At 35.8% G+C, this 24,080-nt stretch overlaps 4 protein-coding genes across 4 annotated transcripts; 2 read left to right on the forward strand and 2 right to left on the reverse strand.

The window, feature by feature from the left end:
* Positions 1-1,297: 1,297 nt before the first annotated feature.
* Positions 1,298-7,958, forward strand: LOC139848187 (UDP-glycosyltransferase 85C1-like). Its single transcript, XM_071837917.1, has 2 exons — positions 1,298-1,812; positions 6,955-7,958. Exons 1-2 carry the CDS (start codon positions 1,299-1,301, stop codon positions 7,893-7,895), a joined length of 1,455 nt encoding a protein of 484 aa, XP_071694018.1. The 5' UTR covers position 1,298; the 3' UTR covers positions 7,896-7,958.
* Positions 7,959-10,257: 2,299 nt separating this feature from the next.
* On the reverse strand, positions 10,258-13,931 carry LOC139846848 (metal transporter Nramp7.2-like). The gene is made up of 13 exons (XM_071836389.1): positions 13,803-13,931; positions 13,445-13,523; positions 13,287-13,327; positions 13,066-13,144; positions 12,858-12,962; positions 12,618-12,727; positions 12,127-12,308; positions 11,963-12,032; positions 11,658-11,831; positions 11,462-11,566; positions 11,169-11,300; positions 10,985-11,080; positions 10,258-10,590 (listed from the first exon to the last, which is right to left on the reverse strand). Exons 1-13 carry the CDS (start codon positions 13,929-13,931, stop codon positions 10,258-10,260), a joined length of 1,635 nt encoding a protein of 544 aa, XP_071692490.1.
* Positions 13,932-15,243: 1,312 nt separating this feature from the next.
* Positions 15,244-20,477, reverse strand: LOC139847213 (SWI/SNF complex subunit SWI3C-like). The gene is made up of 9 exons (XM_071836863.1): positions 20,348-20,477; positions 19,635-20,216; positions 18,405-18,943; positions 17,755-18,103; positions 17,607-17,680; positions 16,828-16,964; positions 16,325-16,380; positions 16,078-16,235; positions 15,244-16,010 (listed from the first exon to the last, which is right to left on the reverse strand). The coding sequence occupies exons 1-9, from the start codon at positions 20,364-20,366 to the stop codon at positions 15,594-15,596; spliced, it is 2,331 nt and encodes a 776-aa protein (XP_071692964.1). The 5' UTR covers positions 20,367-20,477; the 3' UTR covers positions 15,244-15,593.
* A 202-nt stretch (positions 20,478-20,679) lies between these two features.
* Positions 20,680-23,939, forward strand: LOC139847721 (N-glycosylase/DNA lyase OGG1). Its single transcript, XM_071837444.1, has 4 exons — positions 20,680-21,386; positions 22,417-22,627; positions 23,390-23,603; positions 23,698-23,939. The coding sequence occupies exons 1-4, from the start codon at positions 20,701-20,703 to the stop codon at positions 23,703-23,705; spliced, it is 1,119 nt and encodes a 372-aa protein (XP_071693545.1). The 5' UTR covers positions 20,680-20,700; the 3' UTR covers positions 23,706-23,939.
* The last annotated feature ends 141 nt before the right edge of the window (positions 23,940-24,080 follow it).

Here is a 24,080-nt window from a genome sequence, read left to right on the forward strand (position 1 = left end):
AATTCAGAAAAAGCGACTCAGGAAAGCAGATTTTTTTGTCGTCTAGCAGGCTTTCCCGAACGACAAAAGTCGTCCGGAAAAGTGTCATCTGAAATAATCAATTTTCTAGTAATGTACCCACAGATATACAATGTACATATACTTATTATATACGGACACATACAATAAAATTTTATATGCCCGCAACATAGCAAATACAACTAAAAAAATGCAAAATGAATTCACAATACACTAGTAGTAATGCTAACTAACACACTAACTGGTTTACTACATGCAGTAAATAAAATTTAAAATACTTTTAATTTAATAGAGAAACACATGAATGATTATTATTAACGTAAAAGGGCACCAAAAGGAATCAAGACGGGACCATTAGTTTTATTTTAAAGAAAACAACATTTTCTTCAGTGGCGGATCTAGGATTGGTAGTTACTGGTATCACCGGTTAAAACCCAAAAAAATTCTACTAGATGTCTTATTTCAATGGTGTCACTCAAATAAATGTACACTATCCAGTGGTGTCACTAGTTAAAAACTCAAAAAAAAATTCACTACATCGCGCATTTCAGTGGTGTCCTGTGCAACCACTGGCTCTATACTAGATCCACCCCTGCTTTCCTTATCAAATAAGTTTGTGAAAGTAACGAGTTGAGTTGTAGCTCAGCAGGTAGTGGTCTGTCTCTCTTAGCGAGAGGTCGGTAGTTCGATTCGACTGGACTGCAACATTGCACTTAATGTTATCCGTGACCCGAAGTATCCACACAAGTGTTTTTCGCTTAGTGCGGAGGCAGCAGGAATGAGGGGTTTACCGGTCATGCCCTCGGATTGATCCGAGTTTTCTCTAGGGCAGTGGTTGGAGGCGAGTTATGCAACTACGGAAGATGAACGCGTAGGTAGTTAAGTCTGGTGATCCAAACTCATGTTTAAAAAAAATACTCCGTATTATATAATTACAATTTATAATTATATAAAACTGATTCTGGTCTTAGTCAAAGCACTTGCGGATTGAAGCAGCACCGTTGGAGAGTAACCAATTAAAGATGGGCAAGGTGCAAGCAAAAGGGTAAAGAACAGACGTGTTAATTTCCAATCACATTCTATCCTTTTTTTTTTATTTGTACGTAGAAAGATAAAAATATTGTTGTATTTTTTTTATCGAAAAGGAAAAGTCGAATAGGGAGAGTGAGATGATGGTCACCCAATGTAACGCTGACACGTGTCAAAACCTACACTATGAACAGTATTAAGGGGCGTCTTATAAATCAAGCATACTACACAAGCTTTGCAGCCGATCGAAGATGGAAACCACGATTATAAACCACGAAAAAAAGCCACCACCTCATGCCGTGTTCATACCATATCCATTACAAAGCCACATCAAGTGTATGCTTAAACTAGCCCGAGTACTGCACCACAAGGGCATACATATAACTTTTGTCAACACTCAATCCAACCATAAACGCCTACTTAATTCGAGTGGATCACACGATCTTACCAGCAATAAAGTTCCTGGTTTTCAATTCAAAACAATTCCAGATGGTCATGATAACGCTGAACAAACCCAAACCATAACTGAAATCACAAGTTACCTGGTAACAAATTTATTGGGATCACTGATTGATCTTGTTGTTGGACTTGAAACTCCGGCTACTTGTATTGTTTCCGATGGATTAGTGACTTTTGCTAAAACTCCGCTTGCTGCTGAGAAGCTTGGAGTCCCTATCATCCTTTATTGGACAATGGCTGCATGTGGTTTTATGGCGTTTTATCAAGCTAAAGTTTTAATGGAAAAAGGAATTGTTCCTCTTAAAGGTTACATCTTTTTGTTAACTTGTTTTCCCAATAAATTATTGTTTGGTTATAGTTAACTAAATTATGCTAATCTTTAAAACAAATTGGGCACATGCACATTGTTCGTTATTAATTAATGGGGGAGTAATAGGCATTTTACTCAGTTTTTGGGATGTCTGATTTGAGTAATCAAAAATTAGGTCAGCCTTGGTCAACGGGACTACCCGGTAAGTACTCGGATTACTCTGTCAACATCTAATTAATTGATCACTATAAATCGGAAATTAATGGGTCAAAGTAGATCCATTGTTCAATGTTAAAAATAGTCAAAGTTAGTCAACATCCAATTACTCTCCAATTTAGCCGAGTGTTCCTTTCAAAATTTTTAACCTTCCACATGCATGTGCCCACAATTCAATAATACATTGGAATCCACTCACATCTCCACTCACACCTCCACTATATAGAGCATCAGGTAAGATAATTCAGTTCCTAAAGTTGTGTGACGTGGTCCGGCAGTTGGCGGTCTGCCTTTTCTAGAGGAGGTCAGGAGTTCGATCCTCGTTGCCTACATATTAACCCACAATTTCATCTCTGCCATGAAGTACCACCCATGACACCTTTCTCACATCGCGTTGGGGGATAAAGGGCAGGGGAGTTTTACCGTCCATGCCCCGTATGGAATTGGTGCGGGTTTCCTCCTGGACACGCAGTGGAGGCGGGTATAACAATCGCAGGAGATGATCGTGTGGGTGGTTAAGTCACCATGGGTGATCCTCAACTAACTGTTGGTGATTTTAGTGTCATCCAATATTCATTTTAGTTAATTGCGATTTACTTGAATGCAAGAGTTAACTAGTTATACTTAACAACGGGGTTCGGAGAGTGTGGAAAATACGCCCGTAAGAGTTGGCTACTAACTGTCGCGTAATTGCAGGGGTCAAGGGGGTTGCGCCCCCTGGCGGGGTCCAAGGGGCAGCGCCCCTGGCGAGGTCCAGGGGGCAGCGCCCCTGGCTGGGTCCCGCTCCCAGGTGAGCGAGCAGGGGTCAAGGGGGCAGCACCCCTCGCGGGTATTCCAACGGGTAAGTGTATTCCAACGGATCCGAGCCAAGTGTTATACCTTTTGGTATAACAGTTTTGCCCGCTCAATTTGAAAGGTTACATCCTTTCAAACTATAACTGCCGAATATATCAGTTTTCTCTATTTTCGGTTTTAGCATTCTGCATTCAAAAACAACAACAGAAAACACAGATTCTCTCTGATATATTGATTAGTGATTTCATTGTCAAAACACTAATTGCATTCTTGTGTTATCCCCGTAAAGATTTCGTGAAACCAAGGCAATCGTTGGGTCGAAATACTTTATAGAGAAAGTGAATACACGATTCAAGAATCGATCCGGACAGTCAAATCATACCCTATTTCTAACACTAACTGTTGTCTTAAAAAATGCAGTTCCTCATTTGCAAAGGCGTCTCCGACACATGTGCTAAGTGTTTATCGTACATGGTCTAAAACTTTGAAGAAGCCAAAATTTTTGAAAAATAATAAGGCATTTATATATATACAAAAGTAGCACAATATTATTCAAACAAAGATTTTAAATTATTATTAGCTGGTTTACATATTATGAGCTTAAAAAGATTAGTTTATTATTATTAGACCCCCAACTTTTTTTTTAACAGCGATTGGGATCACCCGAGGGGGACTTTACCACCCGTTGCGATCATCTCCCATTTCGACTATGCCGATGCAGCGATAATAACCCCGCCCCATCGCTGCCCGGGAGGAAATGTGACGATCGCTCCAAATCCATATGGACGAACACGTCATTCATCGATTTCATTGCGAGGTATTTGACCTCTATATGATACGTTTTGTAAACATTGCATTCTTTTGAAAAGGCATACCATAAATGAATATTTAAATCAAATGTTTTCGACATCTGATGATTTCTACATATAGACAATCACCGTAAATAATAGTTTACAATAGTACTTCCGTTGACAATGCAGTCAAAATAAGATACATGGTGATGATTTGGTGAATGCAACGTTTCCTTGAAAAATATGCCATGTACGACTCCATGCACATAGCTTGTCTAACATATAAGCAAACAGCGGAAGACTTCTAGGAAACCTGAGAATAAACATGCTAACAAGTGTCAACACAAAGGTTGGTGAGTTCATAGTTTTAGTGTTTCGCATAATCTGTATATAAAAGTGAATCACAAGTTTTCAGTTGTTTCATCCAGAAACGTTTATCAAAATATTCTACGAAATTGAGCACCCTGGTAACTAAACTTAACGTATATATATTTTATACCCTTTGTATAATCATCTTAATAATACACGCAAACCAACGTGTACGCTTCTCAAATAGCATACGTCCGTTAAAAGGCTAGCGCTCTAGCTCGGACGGGGATATCAAGCCCTATGGATCCATATACTACTACTCGCGCCCACCAGTTCTTATAACTGGCAGTTACTAGTTACCAAAGCTAAGGGATTTTCGGTTCAAACTCGGTGTAGAATTTAGTATGTACTTGTATCCATTGCGTTTAAAATAAAGTGCATGTATTCTCAGCCCAAAAATATATATTGCAAAAACAATTAAAAAGGGAGCAAATGAAACTCACCTTAGCAGCATATAAAGTTGTTCACCAAAATGTGACAGAAACTCGGATTACCAATTAATCGTAGATCTCAACCTAGAGAACATATATTGGTCAATAAAGGTCTATTAAGCTAGGTCAGGTCATAGTGTATCACAATCCTAATGCTCGAGATCGACATATAATAGTTATCCAAAGTCGTTTCAAAAAGTCAATTTTGACAATAGTTCAAAAAAACGAGACGTGCCTTATATAAGGATTCATTTACTCGGTTGGTAATATTTAAAAGTTCACTTTATCAGTCTCGTAAACAAGTTGTTTAAATCTTAATTGCAGATTCAAAAGCAATTTCAATTAACGTCAATCATAATTCAGTTGATCATATCTTTTAATCCGTTCATCGAAACTATTCGATATCTAAATGAAAAGCTATTGAATTTTCGCCAGCTTTCCAAAAACATGTATATCATATACCTTTTACCAGTAATATATGTATTTAATTAGTGATTCATTATAAACTGTTTAACGACGAAATTTAGCATACAAGCATGCATAAATATATATACTCGAGCACTAGACATGGATACACAATTAATATATAAAAGATAAAATATGAATGCTCACGTATCAATATCGTGATTCAATATTGCAGAAAAGTATGTAGACGCGACGGAAATGATAAATGCTAGGTTGACCTTTGACTCATGATCATAACCCCCAAGTAATACCCATAACCTCCATAGCTATAACCCATAATTTTCTTAGCTCTATCCCGCTCAAAAAGCTTGTTTTGAAAATAACTTGCTCATGACCTCGTCGTAGTATAATAATAGTAATAGTAATAATAATAGTAATAGTAATAGTAATAGTAATAGTAATAGTAATAGTAATAGTAATAGTAATAGTAATAGTAATAGTAATAGTAATAGAGAGCATAGATGGAGAGATATATGTGTGTGTGTGTGTGTCGACAAACTGTCCAATTTATAGAAGAATTTTGATTTCTGACCCTCATGCGATCGCATGGGTTTTATGCCTATTTCTCATGCGATCGCATGACCCTCTGATCTAGCTCACAATCATTTGTTGTTTTGTTTGTCGACATATTTAAATATAATATATATAATATATATAATTTAAATAATTAATTATATATTATATTAAATTCATGTGCATAGTTGACTTGTAATTTTCGTTCCGATGACTCGTACGTTGTCACTCGACTTATGTCCCGGTTCCGGTTTCTCGAACGCATTTTCGTACGCTTAGAAAACTCGCAATTTACGTTTTGTGACTCGTACCTTTGTCAAAATATAATCTTAAATTATCAATAAACTATATCATTCAAAGTGTATCTTAAACTTTCGAGTGTTTTGGTCATTTACTTCTATAAATCATTGTCTCGCTATTTGTTAATATATATATAATAACAAATCATTTTATGACCAAGTTAATATATATTTTCAACATTCATAAACACGTTTTAAATATACGTCGCAAGTTATTCATACAATTAATATTCCAACTTATCATATATATTCAAATAAATATTTAAACCAATAAGTTTAATGTACGGTATCAAACAATTAATACATTGTTACGTTTTCAAGTTATAGTATATATATATATATGTATCTATATACATATAATTGTTCGCGAATCGTAAGAACAACCGAAAGGTATTTGAATATATGAAAGTAGTTCAAAAATTTTGAGATTCAGTTTTACAGACTTTGTTTATCGTGTCGGAAATGTTAATCATACAAAGATTAAGTTTAAATTTGGCAGGGATGAAATTGTGTTTTTAATATGTAGTCAACGGAGGTCGAACTCCTGACCTCCCCTAAAGGAAGCAGGCCACCAACCGTTGGCCACATCACAACTTCTATTAGAACCCCAACTACTACTAGATAATCCACACCAAAATCATCAAATCTCATTTATCTTAAACTTTCAACCTGAATAATGATGGTCCATTTTTATGTCTAGAACGGGACCCGACCTTCAAAATTTAACGAGACAACCCTGCTCATTTGCCTAGAAAATAATGTTAAATAAATGTAGTTAACTAAAGAAGTAACACAAGATGATCAGATCCCTTTCATATTTATATGTACAAGTAAAAACGACTTTCCTACAGTAAAACATTATTTGCTACAGTGCTACAGTGAAAACGACTTTGCTACAGTGATTTGCTACAGTAAACACTATTTGCTACATTAAACACTATTGCTACAGTACACTATTTGCTACAGTACACTATGTCTAGAACGGGACCCGACCTTCAAAATTTAACGAGACAACCCTGCTCATTTGCCTAGAAAATAATGTTAAATAAATGTAGTTAACTAAAGAAGTAACACAAGATGATCAGATCCCTTTCATATTTACCTAAACTAATATAACTGTTAAACCATATGTCTTAATGGTATTATATTATCATGTTTTAAAAGTTTAGAAGTACCTTTAATTAGATATAACAATTTATAAAAAAAATGATAAGTTGATTAATTCGTCATGGGCTAAATTTAAGCTATTGGTTTTGCAGATGAAAGCTATTTAACAAATGGACACCTTGACAATTTGGTTGATATTCCAGGGATGAAAGGAATTCGTTTAAGAGATCTACCGGAACACATCTTGGGTGTAAAACCTACTACAATCGAATCATTATATTTCTTAGTTCAAATGGCACGTGAGGCCGATAAAGTCGAGCATATTATAATACATACTTTCGATGAATTAGAAACTAGTCTCATCAACGAGCTAAGATCCAAGTTTCCTCGAATCTACACAGTCGGGCCTACAGAGTTACTTCTAAATCAAATTGTTAATCAAAACGGAAACAAGAACGATAATTTCATAAGCTATAGTTTAACGAAGGAAGAACCCACGTGCTTAAAGTGGCTCGAGTCCAAAGAACCGAACTCGGTTGTTTATGTCAACTTTGGAAGTTTAGCAGTAATGTCTTTAGATGCTTTAGTTGAATTTGGTTGGGGACTAGTAAATAGTAACCATTATTTTCTTTGGGTAATTAGGAGTGATTTAGTTGATGGTGGTTATGTTTTGCCTTTAGAATTAGTGGAGGCGGTTAAAAGAAAAGGGTTTATATCAACGTGGTGTTCGCAAGAAGAGGCGTTGAACCATTGTTCGGTTGGTGGGTTCTTGACTCATGGTGGTTGGGGTTCGGTTATTGAAAGCTTGTCTGCAGGGGTGCCAATGATATGTTGGCCGGTTTCGTCTGACCAAAAGATTAACTGTAGACAAATATGTACGGAATGGGAAGCTGGTATGGAACTTGAGAGGAATGTGAATAGAAATGAAGTGGAGAAATTGGTTAAGGAGTTGATGGAGGGAGCGAAAGGCGAGAATATAAGAAACAAGGCTATTGAGTGGATGAAAAAGGCGGAAATCGCAACAGCTCCTAATGGATCATCGTTTTTGAGTGTTGAAAAACTTGTTAACGAGATCATTTTGTTTTCGAAATAACTATACTTTTATTTTTGAGTGTTTTGATTGAAAGTTGATGCATTGTGCATTTGTAGTAGAATAATTCACTAATTGTTGGTTGGTTGATTTGTTGGTTGGTTGGTTAATTAGTTGATCCTTGTACTAAATGTTTTAATTAAGCATACGGTGTTAGAAAATTAAAATCATCTTTGAATCAATCTCAGTCATTTTTGACAATGACAATAGACTGGATAATAAGGATAATAAGAGTTAACTAACAAAATTTCCCCACATATAAAATTCTCAATCACATACCTTAAGTATGTTTGTTTTTCTCTTAACCGAATGGTTTCAGGTTAAATGTTGAATCATTCAATATTCAGCGTGAATTCAATATTCAGCGTGTTTGTTTATGACATATGAATGACATACAATACTAAATGGTTTAGCATTAAGTTTTTAAACATTCAAAATTGAAACACTCTCTGAACCATTAGGTGCCTAAATTTCTATTATATCCTTCTCTAATCATATTCAGCACACTTAACAAACAAATATATTGAATTTTTATTCATGTAAAACGTTAATAATATAATTTTACCGTATTTATATTATTAAATTTAAAATTATTATCAAACAACTTATTTTCATTCTGAATCAATTTTATTAATAGACTTTAAATTATTTAGATTATGAATCTAAATCATTCAGTATTATGAAACGGAACCTTAACTGGAGCTGGAGCTTGTAGCTGGAGCTGAAGCTTATGAGATAGAGCTGGAGCTAGAGCTTATTTGTTAAGCTGGTAGCTGGAGCTTATTATTTTTTATAAGTGTTTGGTAAACTAGCTGGAGCTTATTTTTCAGTTCATAAGCTCTACTTTTTTTCATAAGCTACTAAAAGTAGCTTATTTTTTCAGAGCTTATAATTTTCATAAGCTCTACTTTTTTTCTCTACCAAACGAAGCTTATGACTTGGAGCTTATTAAAATCATAAGCTCAAGCTCCTATAAGCTCCCATAAGCTCCAACAAGCTCGTCACCCAAACACAATGATAGAATTCATATGGAAAAGCCTAAATAATTCTAGGCACACTTCAAAGTGGGAAAACGATACAACTCATCAAGTAAAAAATTTGGACTATTCACATAATAAAAGCACAGTGACCATACTAGTAAGTGGACTAATAGCTACTAGGCCCATTTTGAACTTTTACACTGTATTAGGGTTTTTATAGAACATCCCTGTTCCGCTTCAGTCTCAGAAAAATGGGAATTTCACAAAAACGGGTCTTTTTTCCCCTGGTTCTTCGCATAAACTTTTTTTTTGAAAAGCAAGAGAGAATATATTAAAAGGAAACAACAAGGAGTTGGCCAAGGCCAAAACAAGCGAAGGCCGAGCCAAAAAACAGGAACAAAAAATAAAAAAAGGGTGCAAAGATTGCAACCCACACGAGTTTTAGCTATCTAGATACAAAGAAGGATTAGAAAGCCAAATATGTCAATCGATACATCTGTCTTTGATCCTACTAGAGACCCATTCGAACGATTTTACTTGGATTTCATTAACGAGAACCGGCGCATTCCTCCCTTTGTTTTGAAACACAGTCATATTTCGATTCTTCCACAGATAGTACGCACAAACCCACTCTACTGCTTGCCATAATTTAGATCCAAGAGAAGACATCGTGCGCAATGACTTTCCTTGAAGACTTTCATTGACCGAAGATAAGGAGCAATTTCCAAGGTTCCACCACTTATACACTCGATTCCAAACATCGGAGCATAATTTGCACTTGATTAACGAATGATCCACCGATTCGAGATCATCATCACAAACGGGGCAACGCACACTATTCTTCGCATAAACTTATACGGTACTATTCTTAAACTCTCAAAAAATAGGGATTCGTCCGGATTTTGGATTGATTTCGCGAAACTGATTCTACAAACAAGGGGTAATTAATGCGCATAATCACCTTGATTTCGCATACTTGGGAAGTTCATAATCTGTGAAATTTTCGTTAAACAATCAAAGAATGGTTTGCAGAAACATGATTACGATTTCGATTAACTTGTGAAATTTAGTCAAATCGCCAAATCACTAGGTCAATAATGGCACTCTGGTAACTTTTGTCCAAAAATATTAGTTTACTTTAATTCTGTGCACTGGATTTTACTAACCAATTAATCCCCAGAATATTGTGTTGAAATAAATAAATTTGCAGCATTTGACTTAATTGCTTTAATTCAAAAATTCACTCCATAATGTATAAAAGTCACAATATATTGGGCAGGTAAACGATTATAACGATTTCCAAATTATACAGTTATTCAAGATACAGGATCACATCAAACTTTTATATGTTGTAAAATTCGATCACATAAAATGTTTCAGTTTCACTATTCTGGGAATGGGATATCAGCAAGATCCTCTCTATAATGAGCATTCAATTCGAGCCCATTATCGGTACCATATTGTCCACCTTCTAAGCTAAGTTGAGCACTCGGACCTTTTGTCGGTTCAATGTATGTAACAACAACGTCTTTACGAAACATAAGATATATGACTGAGAGAATGTAGATAGCCATGACTGGAAACACTAGAATCCCAATGAACACATTTGCGACTCTCGGCAAACTGCTATCGATTAGCCAACCCACAAATGATGTTGTTAAGTAGTAGATGTTGATACCGATTATCCCTAGCCCGAGCACCCACGAGAAGACAATGATCTGATCCCAAGAAATAAATAAGCAATTGATATTAACTTTACTTGTCTAAGACAGTAAACTGTGTAAATAGATAAGGTTTTTTTCTGTTCAGGCTACCCGGGAGAATAAGTAGTTTTACTCAGATGTAAGCGGTCTAACTGGATTAACCCGTGCGCATTTTTTACCCTTTGCCCGACCACCCAAAATATGTTGCTAGAGATTTGGACCTGAAACCTCTTGTGAGGATATCGGGACTCCAACCACTATTTTGGGATGGTTAGTGCTTCTTTTGTAAGAAACAAACACTTAAAAATAAGCAAGTTGACAACATCTTATTGTTTAAGCAGATAAGGGCTTAACAAAATATGCAATACCAAACACCCCTAAATGAGGAATACAAAAATGGCTAACTTACAATAATTGAATTTTTGTGAGGTCCCATTTTGGTAGTTGAGCTACTGAACTTGAGGAGTGGAATGAGTGCAAATGGAAGTTCAAAAGACAGTATCATCTTCAGAACATTAATAAATAGATGGTTACTTTTTGAAAAACATGGAGATGCATAGATATAGTTTTAGAAGATGATAATATATACGAACCGATGCAATCACAATTAGTCTTCCAGCGCCTGAAGGACCACCGATTATTGACACAATTAGACTTGGGGTGATAGCAATACACCTTGTTATCAAGTTCCTTAGCCATTTCCTCATCTTTAAGTCCAAGAAACCCTATAATGTCCGTGAAAACGCACAATTACTATCAACTTTAATTATTAAAATTTTAAGATAAATTTCCGCTAGACGATTTTGCACTGGTAACCTGAACAGAGAAAACCTGGTAGTTTTTGGAGTATCCAATTAGTACTCTATGGTAATCACTAATTACCTACCTGCATAATAAACTGACCGGCATAGGTCCCTGTGATTGTTGAACTTTGGCCAGAAGCTAATAGTGCTATTGCGTAAAGAGTGGAGCTCGATTTCCCTAAAACGTTCTGTGTAATAAAAACGGATGGTTATGAGTCTATTGTCAAAGTTGTTTGCATAACAAATTTATAAATTGACATTTGCAATTAAGATTCATACTTTAAGAAGAAATGAAGCTGAGTTAAGCGTAAGATCACTGCAACGATCCACATCGTCACTTTGTAGGTTTTCGGCTGAGCAAACAGTGCCAGAAACAGCAATCATTGAGACGTTGATCAAGAACGCTACAAAGAGAGCAATACCACTCTCTATCAGGAAGAATCTGCATGCATCCTGCAATCAACCAATTCCTCAATTAAGAGATTTAGGTATTGATCTTGAGTTTGACTTGTTTGACTTTTGAGATCATATGTACTAATTTCCCAGTTTGTTGAATGAAACATTTTGACTATGAAAGGACTTACATTGATACCGCGAACTGAATTTGGTATCTTCCTAGAAAGAACTAGAGCCGAATGCAGAAACAGATTGTGCCTATATGAAAAATAGTAAAATCGATATCAAGAGAAATTAACTAAAGTTGATTTGTTAAAAAAATATGTAAATCTAGTTTTTTGTGAGATCATACGGCATGACAAGTGCGCCAAGTAACGCAATGGCATCACCAGTAGCACCTCGACCGCTAAGTTTAGGAACAAACATTCCTTTCAAAATATCGCCAGCTGGCGGGTTAACGTAGCTCATTTCCCCAAAGAAACAAGCAGCCATCACAAAAACTAGTATGGCTATCAATATTTCAAGCTTCCTCACCTACATATGTTCAATACGACATTAGTTAGAGCTCAAGTGACATATCATATATCATACGCGGATTATAAGATTTGATGTATTATTTGTATTTGGTTAAAAACTAGTAACTGTAGGCACGTTTCACCGGAGAAAAGCAAGTGAGAATTATTAAAAAGAATTCAAAAGTTATAAATTCAAAATTACCAAAATACCCCTGCTTGTATAACTGTGGAAGTTACTGTTCACAGGGGTATGACGGTAATTTGACGTGGTTTCCAGTTAGTTAGTATAGTGGATGGATGATGTTTTGGTTTCAATGAGAAGACGTACACCGTATTTTTGGACGGCAAGAAGGAGGAGAGTGCTTAAACCAGTAATAAGGACTCCGACCCAAACTGGGATCTTGAATAAGATATTCAGAGCAAACGCCGTCCCAATCACTGCCAGTATCAAAGTTAACCGTATAATATATGACCACAACTAATAATAATAGTATAACTGAACAAAACATGCCAGATGTTTTTAGTTGATTAGTTAATTTAGTACTAAAATTATTCGAATCTGATTTACCTTCGGGAATATCAGCTGCGATGACTGCAACCTCAGCTAGCAGCCACAGGCAATACTTAACAACAATGGGGTACTCAGCTTTGCATAACTCTGATAAATGTTTCCCTGAATGAATGAATAAATAAGTAGTACGTCTTTTTAGATATAAATCTATTGTTATTTTTCAATATTATATAAATAACTTCATATGACTAATTTAGAATCTTACCAGTGCTAACACCAAGATTTGCAGCAAGAGATTGAATCACTAGTGCGAAGATTAACCCAATTAAGATCACCCAAAGAAGCTGAAAACATATAATCGCGCACTTGATCAACATTGTGCTTTTTTTCTAACTGTATATATATATATATATATATATATATATATATATATATATATATATATATAATTAACTATAGTTGTTCTTGGGTCAGACATTTAGTTACCTCGTATCTATGATTAGCCCCTGCTTGTAAATCAGTTTCCACTGCAAAAATAAATAAATAAATAAATAAATAAAAATAAAAATTAATAAGGTTACACAGCTTATACAATAATGTTTGAGTGCCACGATGAAATGTTAAAGAATAAAACGGGTACGTACTGTTGCCAGGATCGAGATAAGCCAAAGAAACTAGGAAACCAGGGCCGACGAACGAAAGGAAACTTTTCCATCCAGGTTTCTAAAGATTATCATTTACATTAATACATTCAAACTGTTATTTTCAAAAATAAAAAAAAAATTCAAAATCACATTTGATCTTCTTGAAATTAGAAGTTCCAAAAATTTTTATGATCACTTATTCCTTTTTACTAAAATAACAACTAAGAGGTTGGTGGTTCAAGTCAGTCTATCGGAAAATTGTACATATTGGCATATAATGTATGAAATTTTTGTTTTGATTTCAATAGAATAAAGTTTATAGAGAAATATATACTATGCATGAATGATGGAAATTAACCTGATTATCATGGTTCATGTCTTTATGATCATAGTCGTTACTGTCTGGTTTGATAATTCCGCTAAGATCAACTGCAGAAACGCGGTTGCTACCTCCGGTCACTCGTGGTTCATGTTGCAGTCCTGCCATTTGTCTGTCAATGTCCCTTTGGGTATGTATTAGTACCGAAGTTGACTATGAACAGATTTGAATGATTTTAGTGATTAAAACTGTCACTTGCAAGTGTTTTTATACATGAGTTTTGCAGATAATGGCTACCCAAGTTCTATATTCCAAAAATTGACTTTTAAATTGTACTAACATGCATGGTTTGCAAAATTGGCAATGCCGTTTAAAACATATATAATAAAATAATCATTGTATTGCTTGCCGTTAAAAAAATAAAAAATAATCATTGTATTAAAATAGAAATAATATTAAAACGAACAGTTAGAATCAATTATGTTAAAATTTATTATTCTTTTATATATAAACTCTACTATCAATTTAAAAATTACATATCCTTAATGACATGTGCTTGAAAGTATGAAATAAGTCGTATGATTCATGCCATTATTTGTCACCGTACGTCACGAGCTGGGTTTTTATTAGATATCTTTGTATGTCGATTCATGCCGCTTATACACAATTAGGCCCATGAAAGCCCAAATTACCAACAAGAAAAAATTAATAATAAGAATAAGAACAAAAAGAAGGAAAATCGGTCAAATACATTTTTATCAAAGTTCTATTAGAAATACACTTTTAAAAAAAGACAAAATACATGGTTCGTTCGATTTTATTTTTAAAAGCATCATTTAGTTTTTGTTTGGAGTCGCCATGACTTGGTTTTTCCTGAAACATTTACCGAGTAACTAGCTTATCATACCGGTGAACCACGTCCGAACACGAACATGTTCGGACGCCTACAAATAAAATTAGTTATGACTCCGTTCACTACGTCCGAATATACCCGCACAAGTATTTGTTTGGAGTCGGCTTGGCCTGTTTTTTTTTGTAACGTTACCTGGTAACTGACCTAACGTAGCCGTGAACAACGTTCAGACACAAACATATTCAAACTCCCTTATATGTTTGAACTTGGATATGTTTGGACACCATTGATTCTCAATGACCGATAAAATTAGTAACGACCTCGTTTACTACATCTAAACGTATCCGAACACATTCTTATTCAAACGTTGTTCACGGGTACGTTACGTCAATTACTCAAAAACATTTCAAAAAAGAACATGTCACGACGAGTCCAAACGGAAAACAGGTCACAAGTTCAAACAAAAACTTGTGCCGGTATTTTCTAACGAAAACAAGTCATCACGAGTCCAAACGAACATACCCTAACTAATGGGTAGGATTAGTATTTTTTTTTTTTTTTTTTTTTGTTACATCTATAAACTCAAACTTTAACGATCCACACATAATCCACATTCTTCCAAGTTAAAAATATTAGCTATGAAAAAAAACAATACCAATTAGTCAGTTACATTACACCCATTACTTTCTTAAGTTCCAACATACCCTCCCGCATTGCTAGTCGTTATGTCTTACTAAACGTCGCTTCATGAATAACTTAAAAGGTCTCGATCAACATTAAATCAACAAGCATACAACGACACTACGTTGTGCCATAACACAATGTGCATGCTAAATTGCTACATAATCATCAACATTGCTGTACAACACGATAAAAACCAACAATCTTACCATCTCCTGTGTCAAAAACAGCAATTCATGTCAAAATTAACATATGGAGCAGTCTTTCAATAAAAAAGTTGATTAAATTTCTTTAATTTATTCAAACCCAGATCTATTTCCTGACATGGGTCTCAACATGGAATGTGAGGCTGATGAAGATGAAGGGTTTATAGCTGAAAGAGGTAGCCTTGGACCGAGCCCAAACATGGATTGTTGAGACATTTGTGGGTGCATTTGTTGGTTAGTGGGGAACCCGGAAATAAATGGTTGTGCGGGTGAGCCAGAGCCAGGGACCTGTTGCCGGCTAGGACCAGGGTTATTGTTAACAATTGACGGCCCGACACCTGGCAAGCCGGTTGGTCTGGTTGCACCACCGGGTCCAAATTGGGGGTTGAGCATGAGTCCTCGCTCAGCTGTTGCCCTCTGTCTTGTTCTCTCAAGTTGTTCACACTCTTTTATTAACAAGCTTTCAACTTCAGCAAATTGTTTTAGCTTTAACTCTAACCTCTTTAACTGCAGGAAACATGTAAACTTTAAAACAATGTAGATCAAAACACACACACACATCTATTCATAATACCTGATGATTGATTATATTAGCAGATAGCCTTTGTATTTCGCGTTCTTCATGGTCTGCAAACAGCTTTGCTTTAGTTGCAGCTGCAGCAAGCCCAGCTCTTAATGCATTTCTCATCTTTTCAGAAGATATGGACGTAACATTGGCTTCAGAGTTCTCAACTGAGAATTATATCACAAAATAGTGAGTAAAAGTTGCTTAAAAAAAGGGGGAGAGATGTGAAAACAAGACCATTAAAATCAAGATCTACCTTTTAGTTGACTAGGGTTTCTGGCATCCCTACAATTCATGTTGTCTGAATTCATCCTTCAAAATACACATTTGTGAAATATCAATAAACTCCATGTCAAAATACACATAAACTTTTACTAACGTATACATAAATGGCAATATGACTAATGTACCAACGTCTACCAAATTAAAAATGCATATTACATATGTGGTGTAAAGGCTGGCTAAACAATTGCTATTTATAACACATAGATCACACATTACTTCTATAGTTAAAACAACGTTCTAATTTGTTCCGTTTAATTGGAAAATCAGATTTCTCAAATATAATTGCATAACCTTTATAACCCAAACCCACCGAGTAACCACCCTCACTAGGAGTAGTATGAAAAAACACTAGAAAGCATCTCGATTACTGGACTAAATGAAAGAAAACTTCTAGTAGCTTCATCAACATCTGTTATAGACTGTACTATACCATAGTAATAGTAAATTAGTTGACCATAGCAACTAAAAAGATACCTGCTTTCGGGCGTGGGTCCATCTACTCCTGTTTTTTCAGAAGCATCTAGATGATCATCCTCAGACAAGGCTGCCAAGGATGCATGGGCACAGGCTGCCGCCACTCTTGGCCCCACTGCAGTTGCCAAAAAGGCAACCTAAAGAATCAAACAGAAAATTAGAGTTAAGATAAAACTAGAAAGTCCCAACAATATTTGTCTTTATATGCACACACAAAAGAAATACAAAAAACAATTTAAGCTTCTGAAAGCTAATCCCAATTTTTTTTCTCTGAAAAACATCATAGACCAGATAATATGAACATTACAATTTAATTATGTAGTAATAAGATAAGCTCAAAACATAGGTTTTCTTAACATACATGCCAGATGGTAGGCTATAACTACTTGAACTAACAGGAGTACATACCCATGTTTAAATACATCAATGAACGTAATTAAAGCAATGTCGATACTGCTTAAACCAAAGTCTTATTATGGTAGTAAAAGTGGTGTTATTTGAAAGCAACTCTTAGTCACATACACGCGCGCACATAAACACACACACACACACAAAAAACATTTTTCTCGTCGGCAAGTCCAGAATAAAAGCAACCCAGCAGCCCCACGTACTAGCACAACCAAGTTACCCAAATTTTGTATGGATTTGAATAAAATTAAAAAGATGTCATGCAAAAAGGGCTACAAAGATGGTCACATGGTACGTAATTCTAGATTGGAAATTTTCAAGGTAAAAATGGCATGCATACACAAACGTATTCTTGACGATACACGACTTACCTGACGCATTACAGGATTTCCAGATTTTTCGAAAGGCAATCTGTCTTCAAACTCAAGGTCTTCGATAATAGACGCTATATCAGCAAAAAAAATGCTTCAGATAATTATTTTAATCAAAAAACCAACCTGCCACATATAAATAACATACCTTTTCCATTTGCATACGATTGTGGTTTTTCACATCCATTACCATTTTGCAAGTTTGGAGTAGTTGGAAGTTCAATACTTTCCAAAGGTACATCGTCGATTGAAAGGCGTACAAAATGGAGAATACATTGAGCTTTGGTTTTGGTGCCAACATGCTCAGCAATTTCAACCCAATTCTCATTAAAACGTTCCATAGCGTCCAGTAGCAATAACGTTTCTTGATTAGTCCAGTTATCTGCTTCGATATATCCATAATCCTTGGTGGAATCAACTTTTATAAAATCCAGGCTTGAATGACCAGCAACAAATGCCCCCTCAGTGTAGCATTTCAAACATAATAGTGTCTCAATCTGCAAAAGAAAATTGTATCATTAAAATATGGTGTGCAACACAAAGGATAATGCTTTTTAAAAGGGAAAAAAATGTTTTTTAACTACAAATGCTACAACATCCATTATCCATATGCTTATTCCTTCGGTCATGCTTCATAAGTTTTTTAAGTTACCTGATACTCACAAGTTCACTTATAACACATAGCCAAAAACAGATTGTAGGTTTGTGAATTTTGAACTTTCTATAACTAGAAAGAGAAGCATCAAAATTGCTAAACAGAAAAAAAAGATAATACAAAAGGGTAGGTAGGTAAATTACCTCTTTAAGAGACTGATAATAGGCAATACCAAGCGATCGAGAACAATGATTGCACTTATTTTCAGATAATACCTCACGAACTCTGCTGTCTAAATCAGAGTTTTCCTCATTATCAGTAGCCAATTCTGGATATATATCTAATACTTTTAACCTACAACTAGGTCTTTCAAACTGGATTAAGCTATTAATAGATCGCAAAGCAGTAGTTGGCACGCGTAACTCTCCTTTCGAATCCTCACTGAGACACATTTCTTCATTTCTTTGTTCATGATGAATTGAAGGAGCAGCACAATAATTAATAACGCCCCAATTTTCAAGAAACCGTACAACTCGAGTTATATTATCAGTATCAACGCCGACTAAAAACCCTTGGCAGTCAGAAACTGATAACCGCTTTGCTGGATTTTCCATGTATTTAGCAACAATACGATTTCGACAATCCATGTACTTTTCGGGAGTGTAATCGGCTGATTTACCCGAAAAAAAATGTGGCACTGCTTGTCTCTCTAATCTGTTCACCGTTGTTGGTGAAAACCAATCTGCTTGAAAAAAAAAAATACCAAAGAGCAACCAACTTTAAACATATATAAACAACTAAAAAACATGTATATCAACAAGTTTCTGTCAGAAACAGGGTTTGAATTGATAATGATGGATTGATTTCTTAAAATCGTGTATCACGTTCTTAATAAGGTATTTCGACCCTAACAATGACTTGGGTTCAAGAAATCCTTATTGGGATAAGACAATAACACACTTGTTATCTAGGCAATAAGATAAAAAAGCAAAATATCAGAGTGTTTGTAGATTTTTCGTATGTTTTTATGAAAGCAAAATCACATATATAGGAAGTGAAAAGGTGCGAAGTGAAAAGGTGCGAAGTGAAAAGACGCAATCTTTCAACCAAAAGGTGCAACCTTTCAATGAAAAGGTGCCATCTTTCAAAGAAAAGGTGCACCCTTTCCACCAACAATTATATCTTTTCATTCACACCTTTTGAAAATGGTGGTTATTTAACCATTTTCAATGCTTCAAATTCAAAGACGATATCGAGTAAACCACGAAGAGTGTGCAGTCCACACTCTCCAAACTCGTCATTGAGTATAAATCGATAAACTTTTGCTTTCAAGTAAATCTCAATTAACCAAAATGCTTGTTGATATCACTAAAATCACCAACAGTTTCTACAATCACTTAACTATTGCAGGATTAACTATAACCTTATAATACCTGCATGCATTGGTACAACATGAACCCGATTCGACCCATATCTCTTAATAACACCACGACCTTCCATAATTGGAGGCGGAGTAATCACATACGACCCATCCGAGTCTGCACCAGTCAAAACAGGAGCATCTTTAGGCAAAACAGACACGGACTGAAGCTGCCCATGTGACACATTCTCCAAAAACAAGCAATTCATCCCACCAATACTGCTATCACCAGCTCTACAAGCCCTTTCCCTTGCAGCAACCTGTACAACCGAGTAATGATGTTGCTTAATCGTCTGCTTAACAACAGACGGAAACGTCATAATCCGTACCGCCGCATCCGAAACAACCTCACTCTCAGCAACGGAAACAGTTCCGGTTACTGCAACAGTTCTGGTAACATTTCCGGTATCTGCAGGCGGATCCGGCGAATTACTACGGTCATCATCAAATTCAGGTTGTGTAGGTTGCTGATCAAGGTCAACATCATCTTCTTCTTCATAATCTTCATCGTCATCTTCATGATGGCGTTTGGATTGAATTCTAGGTTTTCGTGATTGTTCTCCTCGTTTTCGTTTTCTCCACCTGTTTCTAGTTTCTGTATGAAATCATATCAAAATTCACAAATTAATCCTCAATTGAACTAATTCTAAAGCTCAATTTCAGCAATTTCTTTAATTTCACAAATTATAGAAATAAATGTATATATAGATATAAAAGATAGTGTACCTGAAGAAGAAGCTGGCATTATTGTTGTTTTGGGAGAGAAAAAAGGGGGAGAAGAAGGGGTTTAGAGAGATTGTGGGGCCCGATAATGGTGGAAGGGGGAGACAAGGGTTTCTTTCTTATGTATCTATTGTGTATCTATTTCTTCCCCAAAATCAAAACGCAAACTTTATGGAGTATTCTTTTCTATCCATAAATGTACACGTATGATAGTTGGAGGACTAAAAATGAAATATTTTAAATTTATGTTTTTAGTCACTAAACTTTCGTGAACTGTACATTGGTAGCTAATATTGTAAAACAAAATTACAAACTGTATGCAATTGCAACTGCAATTATCCGTCACAAAATTAAACATGAAGAGACACCGGCCCATCCTACCGCCACCGTCACTAACCACCGCAACCCCCAAACCCACCACTGTATCTTCTTACTACTCTTCCAAGAAACCCAAAAGACTCGATCTTTCCAAAAACCCTAAAAAAATTCATCAAAACCCTAACTGGGTTTCCCTCAATTTAAACAAATCAGAGCTCTTTTTACCTCTCACGTTCCCCACTGGCCAAACATTCAGATGGAAACAAACAACCCCTTTTCAGTTCACGGGTGTTGTTGGGTCCCACCTTATTTCCCTCAAGCAACTTCAAGATTCTGACCAAAGTAACATTTTATATTGTTTTCACAATACCCTTGATTCTGATCAAGCTGCTGCTAAAGCTGCTTTATTGGATTTTTTAAATATGGGTATTTGTTTAAGTGATGTATGGGATGAGTTTTCTAAAAGTGATTCAAGGTTTGCTGAGTTGGCAGTGTGTTTGAGTGGTGCTAGAGTATTGAGACAGGACCCACTTGAGTGTTTAATTCAGTTTATTTGCTCTTCTAATAATAATATTAAGAGGATTACACAAATGGTTGATTTTGTTTCTAGGTTGGGTAATCATGTTGGTGTGGTTGAAGGGATTGACTTTTATGAGTTCCCTTCTTTGGATCGGTTGTCGAAAGTTTCCGAGGATGAGCTGAGAAAAGCTGGTTTTGGGTACAGGTTAGACTATTTGTTGTTAAAGTTGTTACTTTTTGATTGTATGCTTGATATGAATTGCAATCATTTTTGTGGAAGCATTTATATGTAATAGAATTGTTAGTTTAGGTGAAATGTAAACATGTTTGATAATGCATTGGTGACGAAATCGATATGAGCTTTGCAGGCAAATACTAACAAGAAATGGCAACTTAAACTTGCTTGCTTTTCTGAAAACCTCTATCATAGCTAGTGTATTCTCTAAAGTAAATTATTTTTAGAAATTTTAGCTAAAAAGAAACGTAGTGACAAAAAAAGTTGGATCGATATGCTTTATGGTTAAAGCTAGGTAACCAAATAAAATCGAAATGGAAATGTGTTGCAGTTTGCTCAACTTTGAATTTTGAAGATATTACCTCAAAATCACAAGTCTATATAAGGTTGTCTTGAATCTTTGATGAAGTTTTTATAGAATTAGTAATATGTAGTTAATTGGACAAAAAAGGTTTCAGTTCAATCATCCGGGGCCCAACACCCAACCTACCAGACGGCCTTTTTTCTACCTTTTGACAAAAACGTCTAACTAGTCGGTCAACACTAAAAAGTCAGGTCAAATTCGGTCAAAGTCGGTCAAAGTCAGTCAAAGTCGGTCAAAGTCAAGGTTGGTCAAAGTTATGTCAATTTAATATTTTTAATACTAAGATTTTGTGCCCTATACATATGTTTCAAATATTTATCTATGAAATATTTATGTTTAAATATACTTGTGTGTAATATACAGTATATGTTAAATATATGGAGTATATATAACTAAAACTGTCAACGTCTGACTCGACCCCGACTTGACCGACTAGTAGTTTCAAAGTCCCGACCGACTCACCTCTGACTCGCGGCTTTTCCAACCTTGGTTTATATAGAATTAGTAAAACTTAGTTAATTGGACAAAAAAGGTTTTTGGGTCAATTTAAACCAGTCGGGCCCATCACTCAACCCGACAGACGGCCTTTTTTCCACCTTTAAGTATCTCATCATATTCCTCGTTTACAATGAGCAGGGCCAACTACATAACTGGCACTGTAAAAGTACTGCAATCAAAACCTGGTGGAGGTGTAGAGTGGCTTGCTTCGTTACGAAAATTAGATCTTCGAAGTGCGATTGAGGCTCTCACTACTTTACCTGGAGTGGGGCCCAAAGTGGCAGCATGCATAGCTTTGTTTTCTCTAGATCAACACCATGCTGTTCCTGTTGATACACATGTCTGGAAGGTGAGTTTCTATAAGTTATTCATATGTTCATTCAATACATGTTTGTTGTTTTTGGAATGATTGTTTATTCGTTATATGTAACTGAGGCATGATTTGATGTTCAAGTGGGTGATTACTGATTAGTGTCCACTTCTACATACTCCGTAGTTCTTTAATCTTTAGAATTGGAGGTGTCAAGATGGGCGGGTTGGGTAATGGGTCGAATTTAGTACTTTATTTCCATTTAATAATTGAATTGAATTGAATTGATATTGAATGCATGTATATGATTTACCAATACTATAATAATAGGCAAGATTGCAAAATTGCTACGCGGGGATTATTCGGTCGGGACTTTAGCGGGAGTACTCGAATGTTGACCAATTTTGACTTTCACCTATTATGACTGAGTTTTGACCAATTTTGACTGATTTTCCGAGTAATCCCGTATAATAATTAACAACGTTGCAAAAATTGCTACTCGGTGAGTATTTGGTCGAGACTTTATAAGGAGTACTCGGATGTTGACTTTGACCGTTTTTGACCTAGTTTTGACCACTTTTGACTGATTTCCCAAGTAATCCCGAGTTTTGGCCAAGTTTGACCTGGGTGACTTTTAACCATTCCCTTTTTAGCTAAACAACACAAATCACTCCATTCATAAGTAAATGGCCACCTCTAGAAATTAGGAGGTCCGTAATGTACATTATTTCTTGAGACAGCTCGTAGCACGAAACACAATTATTAAATTTGAAAAGTCTATTATTGCATGGGCTGAACAAGATCGCAACTAGATATTTAATCCCTGAGCTGGCGGGCGCACGTTTGACACCCAAGCTTTGCAGCCGAGTGGCTGATGCATTTGTAGAAAAATACGGGAAGTATGCTGGTTGGGCTCAAACTCTTCTTTTCATTGCCGAATTACCTTCGCAAAAGGCGCTTATACAGTCGTTTAACAATAACACGGAGGAAGCTAAAAACGAAGACATCAAAATGGGTAATGAAAGTTCTTCTGTGAACACTTTATTTGGTACTGCTCTGTAAAGTAAAACTGATAATTCTTGATACTATTTTTCACACTTGAAACGCAGATATTTAGATCGATGATACCAAGGTTGTTACTCTGTATAATCTTACCGAGCTGGACATGACGCATCGGAATATGTGTTGTGGATTTGAGAAATAGCTAAAGTTATGCGGTAGAAGAATTTGTGGAAATTGGAATATCATGTTATTTTTTGTATTGCTTACGCTGTAATAGACTCCTTGGTGCTTCAGTACCAAAATTGAAGTTTTAAATGTCAATGGTTTGACTCTTTAAGTCAACATGATGAGGTGCCAATTCCATTCTCAACTTATTTGCTTACGATGATGGCATCCATACATGTGTGATTACTTTTTTATGAACATCAAACACACACCTCTGTCCACGATGGGACTCCAACTCACAACCTCAAGGTGGGCTTCCCCGTAT

Source organism: Rutidosis leptorrhynchoides, chromosome 5, assembly GCF_046630445.1.
Source record: "Rutidosis leptorrhynchoides isolate AG116_Rl617_1_P2 chromosome 5, CSIRO_AGI_Rlap_v1, whole genome shotgun sequence".
Classification (NCBI taxonomy): domain Eukaryota; kingdom Viridiplantae; phylum Streptophyta; class Magnoliopsida; order Asterales; family Asteraceae; genus Rutidosis; species Rutidosis leptorrhynchoides.

Excerpts from the sequence above, each read along its gene's own strand:
- LOC139848187 (XM_071837917.1), top strand. The coding sequence starts at position 1,299 with ATGGAAACCACGATTATAAACCACGAAAAAAAGCCACCACCTCATGCC. Across the intron at positions 1,813-6,954 it reads AGGAATTGTTCCTCTTAAAG|ATGAAAGCTATTTAACAAAT; the intron begins GTTACATCTTTT and ends TTGGTTTTGCAG.
- LOC139846848 (XM_071836389.1), bottom strand. The coding sequence starts at position 13,931 with ATGGCAGGACTGCAACATGAACCACGAGTGACCGGAGGTAGCAACCGC. Across the intron at positions 12,033-12,126 it reads CTTGGCGCACTTGTCATGCC|GCACAATCTGTTTCTGCATT; the intron begins GTATGATCTCAC and ends TTTTTCATATAG. Across the intron at positions 10,591-10,984 it reads CTCACAAAAATTCAATTATT|ATCATTGTCTTCTCGTGGGT; the intron begins GTAAGTTAGCCA and ends TCTTGGGATCAG.
- LOC139847213 (XM_071836863.1), bottom strand. Across the intron at positions 18,104-18,404 it reads ATTATCAGTCTCTTAAAGAG|ATTGAGACACTATTATGTTT; the intron begins GTAATTTACCTA and ends TTTCTTTTGCAG. Across the intron at positions 16,236-16,324 it reads AAACCCTAGTCAACTAAAAG|TTGAGAACTCTGAAGCCAAT; the intron begins GTAGATCTTGAT and ends TATAATTCTCAG.
- LOC139847721 (XM_071837444.1), top strand. The coding sequence starts at position 20,701 with ATGAAGAGACACCGGCCCATCCTACCGCCACCGTCACTAACCACCGCA. Across the intron at positions 21,387-22,416 it reads AAAGCTGGTTTTGGGTACAG|GGCCAACTACATAACTGGCA; the intron begins GTTAGACTATTT and ends TACAATGAGCAG. Across the intron at positions 22,628-23,389 it reads TTGATACACATGTCTGGAAG|ATCGCAACTAGATATTTAAT; the intron begins GTGAGTTTCTAT and ends GGGCTGAACAAG.